Source organism: Stenella coeruleoalba (genome assembly GCF_951394435.1).
Source record: "Stenella coeruleoalba genome assembly, chromosome: 6".
In the NCBI taxonomy this organism is placed as follows: Eukaryota; Metazoa; Chordata; class Mammalia; order Artiodactyla; family Delphinidae; genus Stenella; species Stenella coeruleoalba.
Window position 1 is genome coordinate 104,964,135 of NC_137151.1, and position 16,998 is coordinate 104,981,132.

The window sequence follows — 16,998 nt, forward strand, 5'->3', positions numbered from 1 at the left end:
CAGCTACATACAGGGAGTGCCAATTAGTTTCCTTCTCTTGTCCCCATCAGTTCTGCCACATGGCCTCTGACACAAATGAGACATGATGATGTAAATTCATTCAGTCTTAGCACATTTTTCAATATAGAAATTGAGACTCAGGACGATTTATGTAACTTATGATAATTTCAATATATGTCTCAAATTGCAAAACTTATTTTGTAAAAAAGTATTGAATTTTAGTCAGTACTCCTTACTAATAAAGCAGCCATACATAATTCATTTTGGCTTTCTAATTTGTTTATCAGACAGGTACCAAAAGAAGTTGTCAAGAGTTAACCATCATCACAATCATCACACTGGCTTGGTGGTTTCTAATAAATTAGGCCAAGTTCAGAACAGACTTTTGTACTATACTTCAATGTATAAGTGTACCTCAATTCCATGTCTTACGTGGTAACACTTCCAATTATTCCTAGATTATATGTAGCTTATATTTCTAAATATCCTCCTTGAAAAGAGATTTTCATGATAGAGCTCTTACCATGAAGATGTTTGACTTAAGCTTAGAAAAGCGTCTACTCTGTGTCACTAATATACTAAGGAAATGGAAAATTCTTATATTTATAACTACACAGAATTCTTGTAGATTGCTGAAACATGAAATAACCAAATAAACTTTATTATTGAAATGGGTTTCTTAAGAATATAAATGTGTAATGTAACTTTTCAAACTTGTTAAACCATAAAGAACTACACAGCAATTTCATAACATGAAACACAGTGTGTATAAAACTATGTAGCATAAAATGTTCAGCTGCTAAGGTAGCAGGAACGTTCCAGGAACTATTTTCATAAATCTGGAAGTGGTTGACCTGTTACATTGATCTTCTTTATTCCATTTACTAAAATAGTGGGGCCTGTATTCCTCTGTCTTTGGAGTTTATAAATTTCATCTAGTTGACTCTGTGTATCTTGAAATGGTCTTTCTTTCACATATTAGAACAACTTCTGGAACAAGAACTTCTGGAGGAGATGGAAATTATATATTGTTTAGCTTAAGAATATCCTTTCTTAAGGTTTGTTTTATTTAATAAAACAGGAATGAAGTGAAGGAGACAGTATAAATGATATTACATTTTTTAATGTAAGAAAACAGAAACATAATAAATTTAAATAGCTTTTCTTAAGGTCCCTGATCTTAAGAATTTTAATTTGGGAGATAATTGGGAAACGGCCTGGCTTGTGTACTCACCAAAGTGGGAGCTCCCTCCACGCTATGAAACAAAGGTGCCCAGCTGTGTAGATGAGGTGGTAGTAAATTTTGCAAGATTATGAGGCTGCATATTTGCATATATGTTGACTTTTCACAAATGATCTTTGAGTGTTGGTGGAAAATCTTTACATTTGTATATGTATTGGGGGAATTTTTCTTATAAAAATACAAATCTACAAATTTCAATGGAGCATTTATATAAGTATATAGAAGAGGTAACAAAAATAGAATTGCCCTAGAGATGAGCCAGGACACACATACAATCTTGCCTGCCTCTTCCCTTGCCCATGACTGGGATTAGAACTACCAGCCACGCAGCAAGGCAAGGGGAAGACTATTTGGTACTCTACCCGACTCCAAATTTACTGTAAGTATGAGGTTGGAAGAACACTGGACAAGAAAAATAAAAAGGAAGTGTTAGCCTTTATGACTAACTACCCTCTGGGGTATTATTAATAATGCCACAAACTGTGAAAATGCCTCATCTATTTAATAAAAATGAAAGGTAGGTACTACTTTCCAGATCCTGACAATATAAATCCTATATAGTCTTGAATAAAATCTATAATATTACATTTTTAAATTTAAAGTGCCCAGGAAGTATTAATATTTCATATTTTCACATTTTCTTAGCTGACTTCTGAAAAAGAATGGGACCTGATATCTTATTTTGACAGATTTTTTCATTGTTTTGTGCACACATTTGTTTTATGGCTTTTAATCCATTTTACTTTGGCACTTTTTTAAAGTACACTTAATAATTTAATATTCTTTATTAGTGAGAAGAACTATGAGTTGACTGTTCCTGAGGATAATGGCAAAAAATATTAATATACTAAAGTGACACCTTTCATAATAATGAGGAGCTGTGTGTGAAATGGATCTAAAGCCATTATACCTAAGTTACTAATGTATACTCCTAGCTACTGTTTTGTTTTTTATCTCTTGCTCCCCACTTTCTCATTTTCCACACAGGAGCTGGAGAGATCTTTTAAATAATTATCATTCATATATCAGTCTCCTACTTAAAACTATTCAGTGATGTTAGGATAAATGCCAGTCTCTTTTTCTCAGCCTGTGAGGCCGCATATGATCTGGTCCTTGCTTTCCACCTGCTTGTCATCCATCCTCAGCAGAGTCCTCGCCTCTCTCTGTAGTCACCCTGGCCTTCCTTCTGTCCCTTGAATACACCAACTCCCTTGAGCCTTAGCACTTTTTTTTTTTTTTTTTTTTTTTTTGCGGTACGCGGGCCTCTCGCTGTTGTGGCCTCTCCCGCTGCGGAGCACAGGCTCCAGATGCGCAGCTTCAGCGGCCATGGCTCACGGGCCCAGATGCTCCACGGCATGTGGGATCCTCCCAGACCGGGGCACGAACCCGCGTCCCCGGAATCGGCAGGCGGACTCCCAACCACTGCACCACCAGGGAAGCCCGAGCCTTAGCACTTTTGTAGGTGCGGTCACCTGTGCCTGAAACCACCTGCCCCTAAATTGTCCTAAAAATACTTCTTCCTTCTTGCCATTCTGATCTTGGCTAGAATGTCATGTCTTCAGTGAGGACTCTGGTAACCACCTCATCAAAAATAACATTCTCGGGGCTTCCCTGGTGGTGCAGTGGTTACGAATCCGCCTGCCAACGCAGGGGACACGGGTTCGAGCCCTGGGCCAGGAAGACCCCACATGTCTCGGAGCAATGAAGCCCATGCGCCACAACTACTGAGCCTGTGCTCTAGAGCTCGCGAACCACAACTACTGAAGCCCGCGTGCTTAGAGCCCGTGCTCTGCAACAACAACAACAAAAATAACATTCTCCTACAAATCATTGTCATATCACTTTGCTGGTTTTTCTCATAGCTAGGCTATTCTGTTCAGTCATTTGATTGTTGCTGTTTGTTTCCCCACATTCACATGTAAGCTCCCTGAGAGTGCTGCTCCTGTCTGTTTTGCATACTGCATCGTAGGCTCTTAATCCATATTGGTTGAAATAAAGAGTAAAAGTTGCATGTTAGAGTGCTTTGTAAATCCTGATGCATACCCAAATATAAGATGCGGTTATTAGCGGAGCAACAGTCAGACAGATGTTTTATATATTTTTGTCCTGGTCAGCTGGATAAAAGCATGTGCAGTGTGTGACTGTGTGCTATCGTTAAGGACGAGTAGATAGTGGTCACCCACTGTTCACAGGGCACACATTTTGATATTGATTCATTTTCAACCCTCTGAGCATCTTCTGTGTTGGAAATAATTAGAGCCTGTGAACTGAAGTGAAGGAAACATTTACAATGCTGAATAACCTAAAGTGAAGACAGGGGTATCTAATTAGTCTTTCTTGTGACAATCTTTTTTTAGATTAATATTCTTCTCTCTGAAAAGTCTAACAGTGGTGCTTATGTCAGTGACTCTGTTGATAATTAATAGTGTTCGCCATACACCCCCACACATTCCCTCTAAAATATCCTTGTGTAACGCCACTACTGGAAAGAACAATTTCAATTAGAGAGAAGAGATTCTGAAGTGTATATCACATGGTCTATTGTAAGGGATGTGTCCTATTATAAAAGAGAGAAAATCTCTGATAGAACATAATATTTTATGTAACATGCCTGGTATATTGTTTAACAAAACATTTTATGGATACTTCATCAGGACTGACTTGATTAAGAGGCAGGATTAGCATTCACCCACAATTTCCTTTTTTGAATCCTTAAGATGTTTTCCTGTACTATTTTCACCCTAGTCACAGGCTTATTAACTTAGGAAGGAGGTGACAGGGCCTTTGTCTTTGAATCTTGCAATTATAATTAATAGTAAGTTAAAGGGAAGCAGAAAGGTTATATTCAAAATTTAAAGTAAAATGACTTTGTGGCACTTAGGGCAGGCGCCAGGAAGATATTAAGTAAGAACTCATTATTCTTATTAATTAGAACTTCGGGAAGACATCTTTGAGAAGGAAAATCATTTTATGATTAGTTAGAAGAGGGATACCTATTTGTGAACAGAACTTGAAGAGAGGAACTGTGTTGTCTTCATCTCAGTATGCCCAGAGCCTCGCAGAGCCCATCCCCAGTGACCAGAAACTACTTGATGCTACCTGTGTACATGAAGGCAGGGAGAGGGGTCAATGTGTACGTATTGTCCACTGTTTCCCGCAATACATTCCTAAAAACCACATTATGAAAGAGACCACCACAAAGCTTCCTTATGTTCATGTGTGAAAGTATTACGTGTGGGTCCTACATTTTTGTCAGATGATTTAACATCAAATAAAGTACAGCAATGTCTGGTGTCTATCAAAACCACATGGAAACATCATTTTTCTCTAAATATTTACAATTTTAAGGACTAAATTTACTACCTGTGATCCTTAAAAGAGGCATGTGTAGATTATAGAAGTTTACATGAAGGGCCAGGTTACAATGAAGTGCAATGATGTTCAATAATAATAATAGCTAATATTTATGGAAAGCTGACCATGCTTAGATGTTGTTCCAACCGCTTTACATATACCAACTTATCCTCACAGCACAATACCCTTATGGGTCAGTTTTAGTATTCCCTCCTTATTTGTGAAAAGGAGAGTTACATAGTTATGGCAGAGACCATATGGTCTATAAGCCGAAAATATTTACTCTCTGGCCCTTTAAGAAAATGTTGGCCAACCTCAGCTTTAGATCATAAGTACTTGTTTTTCCAATCAACTTTGATCTATTTCTCCACCACTCTGAACCTAACCAGTGCCCAACTTCCAGAAAATAAGTGACAATAGTTAAAACCTTTTCACACATCATTAGAAAAATGACAAAAAAAAATTATCAGTGGTTTTGAATTTTAAGATCATCTCAATAAATTCCCTAGATAAAAATAATACAATCTTCAGTGTGGCTTCTTCTCCAATGTTATCATCTAAAAAAAGGAAAGGGATGAGGTTCTGAGCTCACTTTCCAGAGAGAGATGGACTCTGGAGACAGTCTGCTCAAATTCATGTCCTCCCTCTGCCACTTCCTGGGTTTGTGACCTTGAGTAGATCATTTAACCTCTCTGTGCCCCAGTTTCCCTATCTGCAAAATAGGAATAATAATAGACCTAAGTCATGGGGGCATTATGACCGTTAAATGAGTTAATGTATGCCATTTGGAGATCAGGAACTGACTCCTATAAATTGTTAGTTATTTCTCCCATTTTTCAACTTCTTTAAAAGACTGATTTAGAGGGCTTCCCTGGTGGCTCAGTGGTTGAGAGTCCGCCTGCCGATGCAGGGGACACGGGTTCTTGCCCTGGTCCGGGAGTATCCCACAGGCCGCTGAGCGGCTGGGCCCGTGAGCCACGGCCGCTGGGCCTGCGCGTCTGGAGCCTGTGCTCCGCAGCGGGAGAGGCCACAACAGTGAGAGGCCCGTGTACCGCAAAAAAAAAAAAAAAGACTGATTTAGAGATAAATAGAATGATGAAAGTTGAGGCCTGAATATACTGGGAAAATTCTCAATGAATTAAATGCCCATGGAATCAATGCTTATTAAATATCCTTCTACATTTATGCTTTATCTATTCTTTACAGAGAATATTTATTTATTCTTTGAAGAGTTCTCTATGAAAATAGGTGAATAAAACATTAATGCCCTCTGATAACTTAAAGAATAATACAAGGCTCATAATATTAGCACAAGAGATCAAATTAATGAGTTTATTAAGTGCAACATGTAGTATATTAGCACAAAAGCCTTTGTAGATCAGAATGTACAAGGGGTGCTACTCACCTGGTTTCTCTTATAGGACCAGAGCATTTTATTGTAAAGAGTAGGGTCCTCTTTTTAAGACTGTTATGTCAGGTGGTACCCAGCTCTGATATATACACTGAAAATTCCTAGATATATTAACTCAGGACTTAATAATGACTAAATGACTTTAAACATTTACTGGGAATGATATCTCCCATCTCTGTTACAAGAATTATTGATACTTACAGTACACACATATAAATAATAAACTATGAAAGACTGACACTAAGTAAAAATGTCTAAATTCATGATCCTAAAATTCAGACCATCCTGGATTCAAAGTCAGCCTCCATCTATTATCAAACTTGAGCAATTTACATAATATCTCAACCTCTGTTTACTTAGTTATAATATAATAAAACTAACTGTACCGAAGTCAGTCCCCCCGTCAGACGTATGACAAGTATGTACTGAATAGCTAATATATCCCAGCCACTGTTGGGGGTGAGTATACAGCAAGTACACAACAAACAAACAGACATAAACCCTTGACCTCGTGAGCTTTCTTTCTACTTGTTGTGAGAATTAAGGATTTAGTACAAATTCTGGTGCACATTTAGTTTTCAAACAATGTTGGATATTATTGTTGTTAATTGATGGTGGAGAGAAGGAGGAGGATTTCAGACACCAGTGCCTCATTATGGAGTTGATAATGACACTCAGCTTCACTAAACTTCTGTATCTGGGGGAATATTTCTGGTTTGTGGCCCCTGACCTGTGTTCTCCCACAAGGAATGATTGGAATCAGAATCTGCAACTCCTTTTTTTTTTTTTTTTTTTCGGTAAGCAGGCCTCTCACTGTTGTGGCCTCTCCCATTGCGGAGCACAGGCTCTGGACGCGCAGGCTCAGCGGCCATGGCTCACAGGCCCAGCCGCTCTGCGGCGTGTGGAATCTTCCCGGACCGGGGCACGAACCCGTGTCCCCTGCATTGGCAGGCGGACTCTCAACCACTGCGCCACCAGGGAAGCCCAGAATCTGCAACTCTTGATTGGGGATCTTTATCACTATGACCCAATCTTTGCTGGTGCACTTATTCTGTGACTAACTCAATAACAAGTACTTGTTAATTGATTCTTATGAGAGCATTAAATTCCCTTCTATACACGCTGGAAATAGTTCTAATCACTTAAAGACCATTTCATAGATGATGTAAATTATACTTTTTAAAGAATAAAATATCAGTGTTTGACTGAAACTGGTCCAGAATAATTAGGAAAAATAAGTCATATGTAATGTTAGAAAAGAAATATATGCATAGAGAAACCTGAGAGTGTGATTAGTGGGATGAGTTCTCGGGAAGTTCAGGTGTTATGGAGGGGCCCTCAAAGTAGAAGTGTTCAGAAGAGTCTGGAAAAACACTTCCAAAACTGATTAACCACCAATAGGTTTGTGTTTATCTTTTTTTTTCCTTAACTTCTACAAATAGTTTCCCCCACAAAGTCATTTTGGAAACTTATCTTTCAAAGTCCGTAAAGACATCAATGACTTTAGTTATCTTCACGTAAAGAGGGTAATTTATCATCTAGTCAAGTGTGCATGTGTCTGCCCGGAAAGCTGTGAGCTAACATACATCATACTCAGTAGCTTCAAGGATTTGGTTTGCCTTCTTATGTGTGTTTGAATATAGAATTCATTTCAATCTGACATGTTTTACCTCTCATCATATTTTTCTTCTAATTAAGTTCTATAAATGTATCCTCTCCCCAGTTTGAGCTGTAATAAATTCCTTTCCTGAACTGGCCTTCTGGAAGTCACAAACCAATTATGATGAATTACAAAATGAATAATTCCCCTTCTACTATGTTTATTTTGAGCAGCAAAGTGCTAGAGAAAAGGGAAACTGTTTCACCAGAAAGAAGGCCCTGCTCATAGTAGTCACATGCCTGTGAGTTGAATAGTTCCAATACTGACCCCAGCAAATTTCCAAAACTGGATAGGTCTAATGGAAAGACATGATTTTTCAGCTCACAATTCTGGGATTTAGTGGTATTATTGGAAGGGATCCATAAGGAGAAAAGTTTTGCTCTCATGTAAGCCCTGGAGTTACTCATGTAGGTATGGACCCAGACCATGATTTCTTTGGGAAATTGATTTCCTAAAGTCTTTTTTGCAGAAGGGAACAATGCCATTCATAGAATGGACTGTGGGAGAAATGAATGTGTAATTCTTATTTTTTAAGTCATTATTTGTTTAAGTCATTATTTAAGTCATTATTTGTTTCACTTCACTGTATAGGCAAGTAAATGCATTATGTCTTTGATTTGAGATGGCTATGTTGAAACTGAACAATTTGTTGCTAATATTTAGGCTGGTATTTTAATAGGTGCTTAACATTCGGCACATTCGTTCCCATTACATTGTAAAGCATAGACAAAACGCTATATAAATAAGATTAAAGCATTGCCATAGATAAAATATCAGGCATTAACCTTTTAGACTCTTGATTTTAGAATGGATTAGCTTCAGTAAATAAATAAACAGCCACAATGATCATAGTCTGGCTCAAATAATACTGCTTAATGTGTTAATCATTAATTTTACATACGTCTTTCTCAATTCCCTCTATGCCTTTATAGAGTGGGAATTGTCTTTTGCATCCTGAATTCATTACTGTAATTTGTGTACTGTGCATTGACTGAAGCAAATTTAGGTGGCATATTAATGAAGAATTTGAGCTCCTTTGTGTAGATAGTGGAGCATGGAGTTAATGTTTCATTTATAGAATTTATTACAGAACTATGATAATGTGGTTATGATTCATGATCTTTTCCTGGATAATGCCTGATTTAAGATATACTATAGTCTGAAAAGAAGTTTGCTTTTATATAATAAGCATGGCTACTGGTCCAAATATCCTAACACCAAATTTTCATTGTCATAACTTTTCCTCCCTGAAAGAAAAAAAACAGAATTATTGTTTCAAACCAGAATTAGACATGAGCATTCACCTAAATCAACCATCCCATTTTTCACATGAGGAATCTGGAATCCAGTGAAGTTAATTAGATTGATGGCATTCAAGAAGCCATAAGCTAGAGCTATAGCCAGGACGTCGAACCTGGCTCTTCTGGCTTCTGAGCCAGCATTCTGAGTAAGCCGTCCTGCCTGGCTGAAATGGATCATCCCTGCCATTTCATTTGTTCCCAGTATGAAACCATTCACTGTTATCTCCCCATAACTACCTTTTCTTCTCTTTCCCTGTGTAGCATCATCATGCACCCCCGCAAAGACATCCTCATCTCCTGTGGGGAGGACCGCGTCTGGAAGGTGGTGGGGCTCCCCAAAGGCAATGTGCTTCTCACAGGATTGGGCCACACTGACTGGCTTTCGGATTGCTGCTTCCATCCCAGGTCAGTACACACAACTCCCAGAGCCAGCCTGATCTCTCCAGGAATGCATTTGTTTACTCTGTGTCTTCACTCTGCTGGCTTTTTTTTTTTTTTCTTAAACCACTTTATTGAAGTATGAATAGGTGTGCATATTTAATATATACGACCTGATAAGTTTGGAGTTAAGTATACATCCTTGAAATCATCACTACAATCTATACCATAAACATATCTATCATCTCCAAAAGTTTCTTCCCATCCACTTTATTTTATCATCATCATCATCATTATAAAAATACTTAACGTAAGATCTACCTTCTTAGCAATTTTTTAGTATTCAATAAGTATCATTTGCTGTAGGCTCTGTACTATACAGTAGATCTCTAGGACTCACTCATCTTGTATAAATGAAACTTGAAACTTTGTACTGCCACTTTTCTCTCTGCAACCCCACCTCTTCCACTGAATTTTGAAATGTGTAGATAATGTTCCTTTGGCTTTCCTTATATTGACTTCAGATTGATTGCTTTTGATATTTAGTACATGTAAAACTTAGTCCACATGCTGATGCATTTAAAAAGAGTAATAAGCTTCCCAGGACAAGCATTAGAAATGCTCCTTGTACTCATAAGCTATGAAAAGGCACATGAATTTCAATAATGCATATCAATGTTTACTTTGCCTCTGTTAATCTTACATGTTTTCCTTTTAGAATTAAGTTTTCTACCAAAAAGGATCAGGAGACAGTGATCAATTTCTTGAAAAATTTCAATGATACTCAAGACATTAAAGAAAACAAAACAGAACTGAAGGCATTGAGCCCTGTAATTTTCAGGATTCACTGAATTTTTGTACCAAAAGAACAGGGACACAGAAGGAAAGACATTGTTAAACATGTAGTACATTATTCTGGTGGCAGGAAGCTCTGCCCACAGTTGCTTGTAGTCAACTGCTATCCCTAATCCCAACTGTCTTCTCTTATTCAACATTATGCTTAACATTTGTTAAGCATCTGGCTCTATCTGGCTCTTTCTAACAGTCTCTGGTCTAACTACTCTTGGAGATGCATAGTCCGTAGTGCAACTTCTCAACCATTCCACTGGGAAATTTTGGTCTTAGGAGGACCTTATTGATTTATTTATTTTTTGTTTTCACAAGACTTTTTTTTTTTAAACCATCTTTGTCTTATCCTTAGTATGAATGTCAATGAAATTAGATTGAAATAAAAGTAACTAAATTGTTCAGAAATTTGTGTGTTAATGAGAAGAGTAAGCTAATTTTTTAATTTTAATTTTTGAAAATGTTTTTAAAATATAATTTTAAAATTATACCAAATAAAATATAATTTTAAAATTATACCAAATATAATTTTAAAATTATACCAAATTATTTTACCAAATAATCTTTGGTATTAGATGTTTGAATTTAATTTTTGAACATGTAATGCGTTCTGTAGCTGGTATGTGGATAAACAAATCTGCCCTGCCTCTCATGTCTCAGAAACATAAAGCCCATCTTGCAAGCAGAGACAACACAATTAGAAGTGTAGCCTATCACTTCTGTAGCTGCTGGGCATACTAATCAGATTTCTATAATACCCTGTCACCATGACAACCCGTGACTCTGAAATTTTCTCATTAGTGTTTGACCAGCACATGGTCCTTTTAATAGATCTTCCTGTTTTTCCAGTCAATTACTGAAATTAAAATGAGGTGAAATACATCATTATTCACTCATAGTATGAATTTACGTTCAGTACTTTCTTTGGCAGAATTTTAGTAAAATGTAGCCACACTCCTTTTTTCTAGTGCATGTGGGATAAAAATAACGGGAGAAAATACATTTAGCTATATGTGTTTTAAGTAAGAGATAATGAATAGCAAGTGTTCCATTTGTAGAATTGGTGAAAATAATAAATGATTATTAGAAACAACAGCAAAAAAGCTCTTTTTTATTTGGGGTAGAGATCGGTTCTGAAGGAGTTTATATTTCAGGCCTCAGACATTTTATAATGCTTACTGCATGTAAATCAACACCGAAGACCATACATTATGGACTATAATATATATAATATATGCATATATATACATACATAATATTTATACCTTAAAAGTTGTTTCTGAAATTTAAGTTTGTGATATTTGATTTTTAGTTTTGCTTAGATAATTTGGTTGGTAAAAAAAGAATTTATTGTTAAAGATAATATCTTTCCTATTTATATACTCATCTATAATCAAAGAATCAAACATAAAATAAATTTGATTCAAATATGACACTTTAATCTGTAGTTGGATCTTTGATTAATAAATGCCGTCATAGTCTTCCTCAGAGCCCGTCTTTGTGATTAGCTTGGTTCTGCTCCCTTGGATGAGGTCCAGAGTAGACACATTATAATGTGACACCTGCCTAATTCCTCTTCTCTTCACATAGAAAAATAAACTCCTACATTTTCTTTACTTTATTTTTAATTGCAATTGTTTCTAGTTGAGTGTTTTCTGTAACTTCCAGTTGTATGTATTCCTGATTACTATGACATTCAAGCCACTGTGTCTCCTGCCACAGTGACATAATTCAGATTTCTTTTGGGGGTCAAACCCACTTGATATGACAGTGGTATATACACTGAGTGACCCAAATCAGTCTTAGTCATCTTATTTCCCTTGTCATAACGGACATCTTCAATACATAAATGACAAACACAACAGGCATAATAATATTAATATCAGGAAAAAGAGGACTAACAGAAAAAAGTTAAACTGGGAGGGTAACTAAATATCACTTGAGGATCAGATAATATGATGTTGAAATATATAAAACAAAGCTCGTAAATAAAAGAAGATTCTGCCAAAAGTATAGTCATCAAAGACTTCAAAGTATATCAGTTTTTAATACGTGAAGTAAACAAAGTTACAGTAGAATTAGAGAAATTAATAAAATAGCAAGTGTATTTAGTATTATATATTGAACTTTATACTTTATGAAGAGAGATTGTAGATTCTTTGAAATCATTCATTGTTAGGTTTTTAAAACTATATAACTCTTAAACCACAAATTTAACATAAATGAATTCTTCAGAATAACAAATATACAAACTAAAGTTTGTGAGCAAGATTCAGTAGTAAAAGAAAATAAATCAATAACTAAAATATAATAAAATCTGAATTATTAAAAAGTAAATAAATGAATATTGGGTCAGAGAACTATAAACGGTTATTACCTAGTTGATAAACAGTCCCAAACACAATACTTATCAAACTTACGAGATGTAACCAGAAGTGTGCTCAGAGTAGAATTTATCACTTTGACAGTTTTATTTTTTAAATGAAAAAAAAGAAAATAAGTGAATTATGAATTTAAATTAAAAAGTACAACTGGTCAACAAATATAGAAAAGCAAAGAATGGATAAGTGAAAAGTAAAAATGAATGAATTAGAATAAAAAGAGTTCATTTATATTAATCCAAAAGGTTTTTTTCAAGAAAAAATAATAAAATAAGGAACTATAATATTGAAGTAAGTAGATAACTCAAAAAAAAGAAAAAATACATGTAAGAAACAGAAATATTAACCTTAGCAATTTGGAAAGAGTTAAAACCATAAATACAGAGATGAAAAAATATATGTTTGGAATTCTTGATAAAATAATAGATTTCTATGAAAATAAACATCACCAATATTGAATCAAGTTGGAGCAGAGACCCAGAATAGATTAATAACAGTGGAAGAAACTGAGTTCTAGAAGTTCTGCTTTTCATTCCCATCTTCTGAAGTTTTATGACTGAGTTTTAAAAACTTTATTTAAAAAAAACAAGATAAATTAGTTAATTTTTAGGTTCACTGAATTTTCTGAGGACAAGAAAAAAATGAAATTTTATTACTGGTTTCACAAACATAGCATAAACATAATTTTAAATTGGGCAAGTGTAGTACCCCTGCCATAACTCTAGGCCCTTTTCATAATTATAGATGCAGAACTTTTAAAGAGACTGCAGAAAATGGAATTCAGTTGTATGTTTAAAAAGAGTGGCATACAATGACCAAGTAAGATTTGTACTTGAAAAGCGTGGAATATATAAGTGATCCAACTATGAGGACATCATATTATAAATTATACTAATAATTAACATTCAAAGTTACTTTAAAGTTGTTGGGTAAAAATCTAGCAACTATACTTAAGACACAGATGTTTGCAAATATTATTAAGCCCCATGTGTTGGAATTGACAAGGAGAATGGATTTTGGAACAGCTGGGAACTAAGAAGGTCTGGCAGGTGAGTGTAGAATCTGGATGCCATGGAGTCGGATGGGTCAAACGAGGAATGGGTATTCACGGGTAATAGAGCAAAGTGGGGAACATAAAACCAAACAGGCAAAAATACCTAAAATCCAAATAGAAGCAAAGCCTCTTTGTCTAAGCCTTCGTTAGCTATGCAAGGCATTGTTACTTGTCCAGTTGGTATTTATTCTCAATAAAGGTTAGCCACATTTTTTTCTTTTTGTTAATGATAATGGTTATATTTTATTAAAATATTTTCAACACTGAAATTTTCTAACATATTTATAAGTTAAAAAATAAAATGTATGTGGAAAACTTTTAACTATAAACACTATACAAATATTATACAGACTCTACAAATTGAAGGCAATTTAAAACTCTTACTGCAAAGGCTGTATTCTTTTAAAATAACACTATACACATAATTAAATCATTGTCATCTATTGTTTACAGTACAATTGGTTTTGATTGCATCTAAGTTTTTAAGTTCCTTAGTAGAATTTGTGAATCAAGACACTTTTTTAGGAATGACATGGGTAACTAATCACTGTAGAACCATCTATTATTACATGTTTACCACTAGATGGCGATCATACAGTGGTAAGGTAAAGCACCCTTTGCATTTACTGGGTAGACTGATGAACTGGCTGTTGAAAGTGATTCATTGGTTGCTGAAAATGACGAAGGGGTGGAGCTATGCAGAGAATGTGCATTGGTGCTGCCTTTGCACTGTTGAAAGAATGAAATGTACAGTGCCAAAAAGCAGGAACCTTAAGCATAATCCTGTGCAAGGTAGACGTCATGCTCTAAACTGCTAAAACATGGAATCAGTTTCAGGTTGCCCAAATTAGAATCCTACCTTCACCTTTGCTAGTCCTGTCAGTTTTCTTGTCTGCAAAATGGATGCAATAATGATATCTACTTTGTGGGTTAATTATGAAGGCTAAATTCTATCATATATGAAAAACACAAGTTCTGTTGCCTGGCAACTGTATGCTCAAGAAATGTTACCTATTATTATTTTTTATTCATTGATAGGTATGTTGAGAACTTAGAGCAGAAGTTTTTATAAAATTGGTAGCTTTAAACACAGTGGGTTAGGAAGGAAAGACTATATTGTGATGTCTGGGTTACACCAAGCTAGAATTAGAAGAATGCTCTCAAACCATGAAACATTTGAGGATCATGTCTGAAGGTCTTACCAAGTTAAAAATAAAATCATTTATAAACTGAAAACAAATATAATTAATGCAAAAATATGTATGTTACTCATCTGTCCTTAGCCCTTAAAAATGTGTCTCTTTAAAAATTGTACCAAGTAGCTCATCGTATTTTGCTTTTATAGAAGAGAGAAAGAATTCTGCATATTTCCTTTTTTTTAGGTTCTAGAAGGAAAATAATTGGCTAGAAACACCAAAAAAATTACTTTTTGAAATTAAAAGTATTTAAATTGAAAGCATTTAAAAATAAAATATTTTTGTTGTTTTTGAGGAAAGTAAAGCACGTAATGTTTGACCTGCTCTGTCCACAGGCAGGTATTATTATTGTTGGGCCATTTAGACTAGCTTTGGGCAAATGAAACAGAGTTGTATATCAATCTCCGGGTTAATATCAATAGATCAATAAAACGTACACTACACTACCTTAATAATACATCATTTGGTCTTTACCTAATAAAGGAGGACTGCTCAATGACAGTAACATGGTTTTGAATGTAAATACAATGTCCAGTTCTCTGGTACTTGAGGTTGCATTTTCTTTGATATGACCATAGCTTATTACTTGAAACAGCACGTATCTTCCCAGATATCTCTATAAAATGAAAGTAGTTGGGATTAGTGGTTTAAACAATTTCACAGTGCTGCATTTTTTTTCCTGATCTCACTGCCTGAGACAGAAACAGAGCTGACAGCATCCTGTTAAACATAACTTCTACCCTTATAAGCTGATTTATGAATTTGTGAGTAAATGGGTCTCTACAGAATCCCTCATATTCTCTCTTTGTGGTACAAGCTACCTGTTCATGTATTTATACAGTGCCTAAAACCATAGTATGAAAGCTCTCTGACAGGTATATCGTTTAGTTATTAAAAAATGGAAACATGGTTAACCGTTTTATTTTCTATAAACATAAAGCCAAGAGTTCAAATTTCAAAAGGCAATGAAGGGATTGACATACCATTTCCCTAAGATTGTGATGTTCTGAGCTTCAGAGGTAGATACTTTCATAATCCGGAAACCTCAGTAGATTTTTACCAAGATAATTTTGAGATATACTTATTAAATAATAAAATTCCACTTTATATTCTTTGAAGAGGTGTATGTTATGCTTCTTAATATAGTTTGTCACCTGTATGTGAAGAGGCTAAGCATAACAGCATACTTCTTTAAATGTTTTTCTGGTCTAAAAGGAATACATGATCACCATAGAGAAAAGTGTTAAGAAAATAAAAATGTCCCATAGTCTCACAGCTCAGTGCAAACTTGGAGAGACTGCCCAAGGGCTGTCCTCGGGCGAGGGGCGGAATCTGGTTCTACATGTAAGAAGCACCTTCTAAAGTCAGGCTTGTTTTCATGTGTCAGTGTGACAAAGAACCAGGTAGGTCATTTTATTTAATCTCTGAGAGCCTCAGTTGCTCATTTGAAAATGGGGATTACCTACTGTTCATGAAGAATGCATGAGAAAATCTATCTGAAACATTTAGCAGCCCTGGGCTCAGAGTAAGCATTTGGTAAAAGTAGCACTGTTGGTGTTGTTGGGCAGATTCTAGCCGAGATCTGGCTTCCTCCGAAACCAATATTGTCTCCAGGTCTATTGGCCTGTCTCTCTCTTTCTAGCAAGAAAAAAAAGAAAAAAAAAAAATCTGAGGAATACTATAAGCTTATTTAGGGCAGGGTCTGTATCTTATTCATCTCTATATCCTTGGGACATAGCTTATCAATTGAAACATTATAGGGAATCAATAACTATTTAATTAAAATGAACAGAGTAGAAGATAATAGACCAGGATATGACCACTTTTTCTCATACTCTTGGTAGTATCATGTGATTATACGGATATACTCACAAACATACACACGCATACACACACGCACCACTTGTTACCACTGAGATCGCTTTATCATAGGAACTTAAAACCTAATATTAGTCCTTCATTTGACATAAAAACCCTAAAATATAAAATCTTCTCTGAATAATATTGTACTGAGGATAAATTTCAGTCAAAAGTCCAATCATTAGGGGAAGAACTTCAAAAATCTCTCCTTCATAAAAGCAGAGAGAACACTGGCAAAAATTGTCACAATGAACTTTTCAGAACTCTAGAAATTAACCAAGCATGGACCAATTAAAGGAGCATTTATTAAAAAA

General features: G+C 35.4%; 1 protein-coding gene across 1 annotated transcript in view; it reads left to right on the forward strand.

Moving 5' to 3' along the window:
• SPAG16 (sperm associated antigen 16) overlaps positions 1-16,998 on the forward strand; it is an 885,716-nt gene that overhangs the window by 406,420 nt on the left and 462,298 nt on the right. The window contains exon 11 of the mRNA XM_079924326.1: positions 9,231-9,374. Coding sequence (XP_079780452.1) covers positions 9,231-9,374 — 144 coding nt within the window. The remainder of the gene's footprint in view (positions 1-9,230; positions 9,375-16,998) is intronic.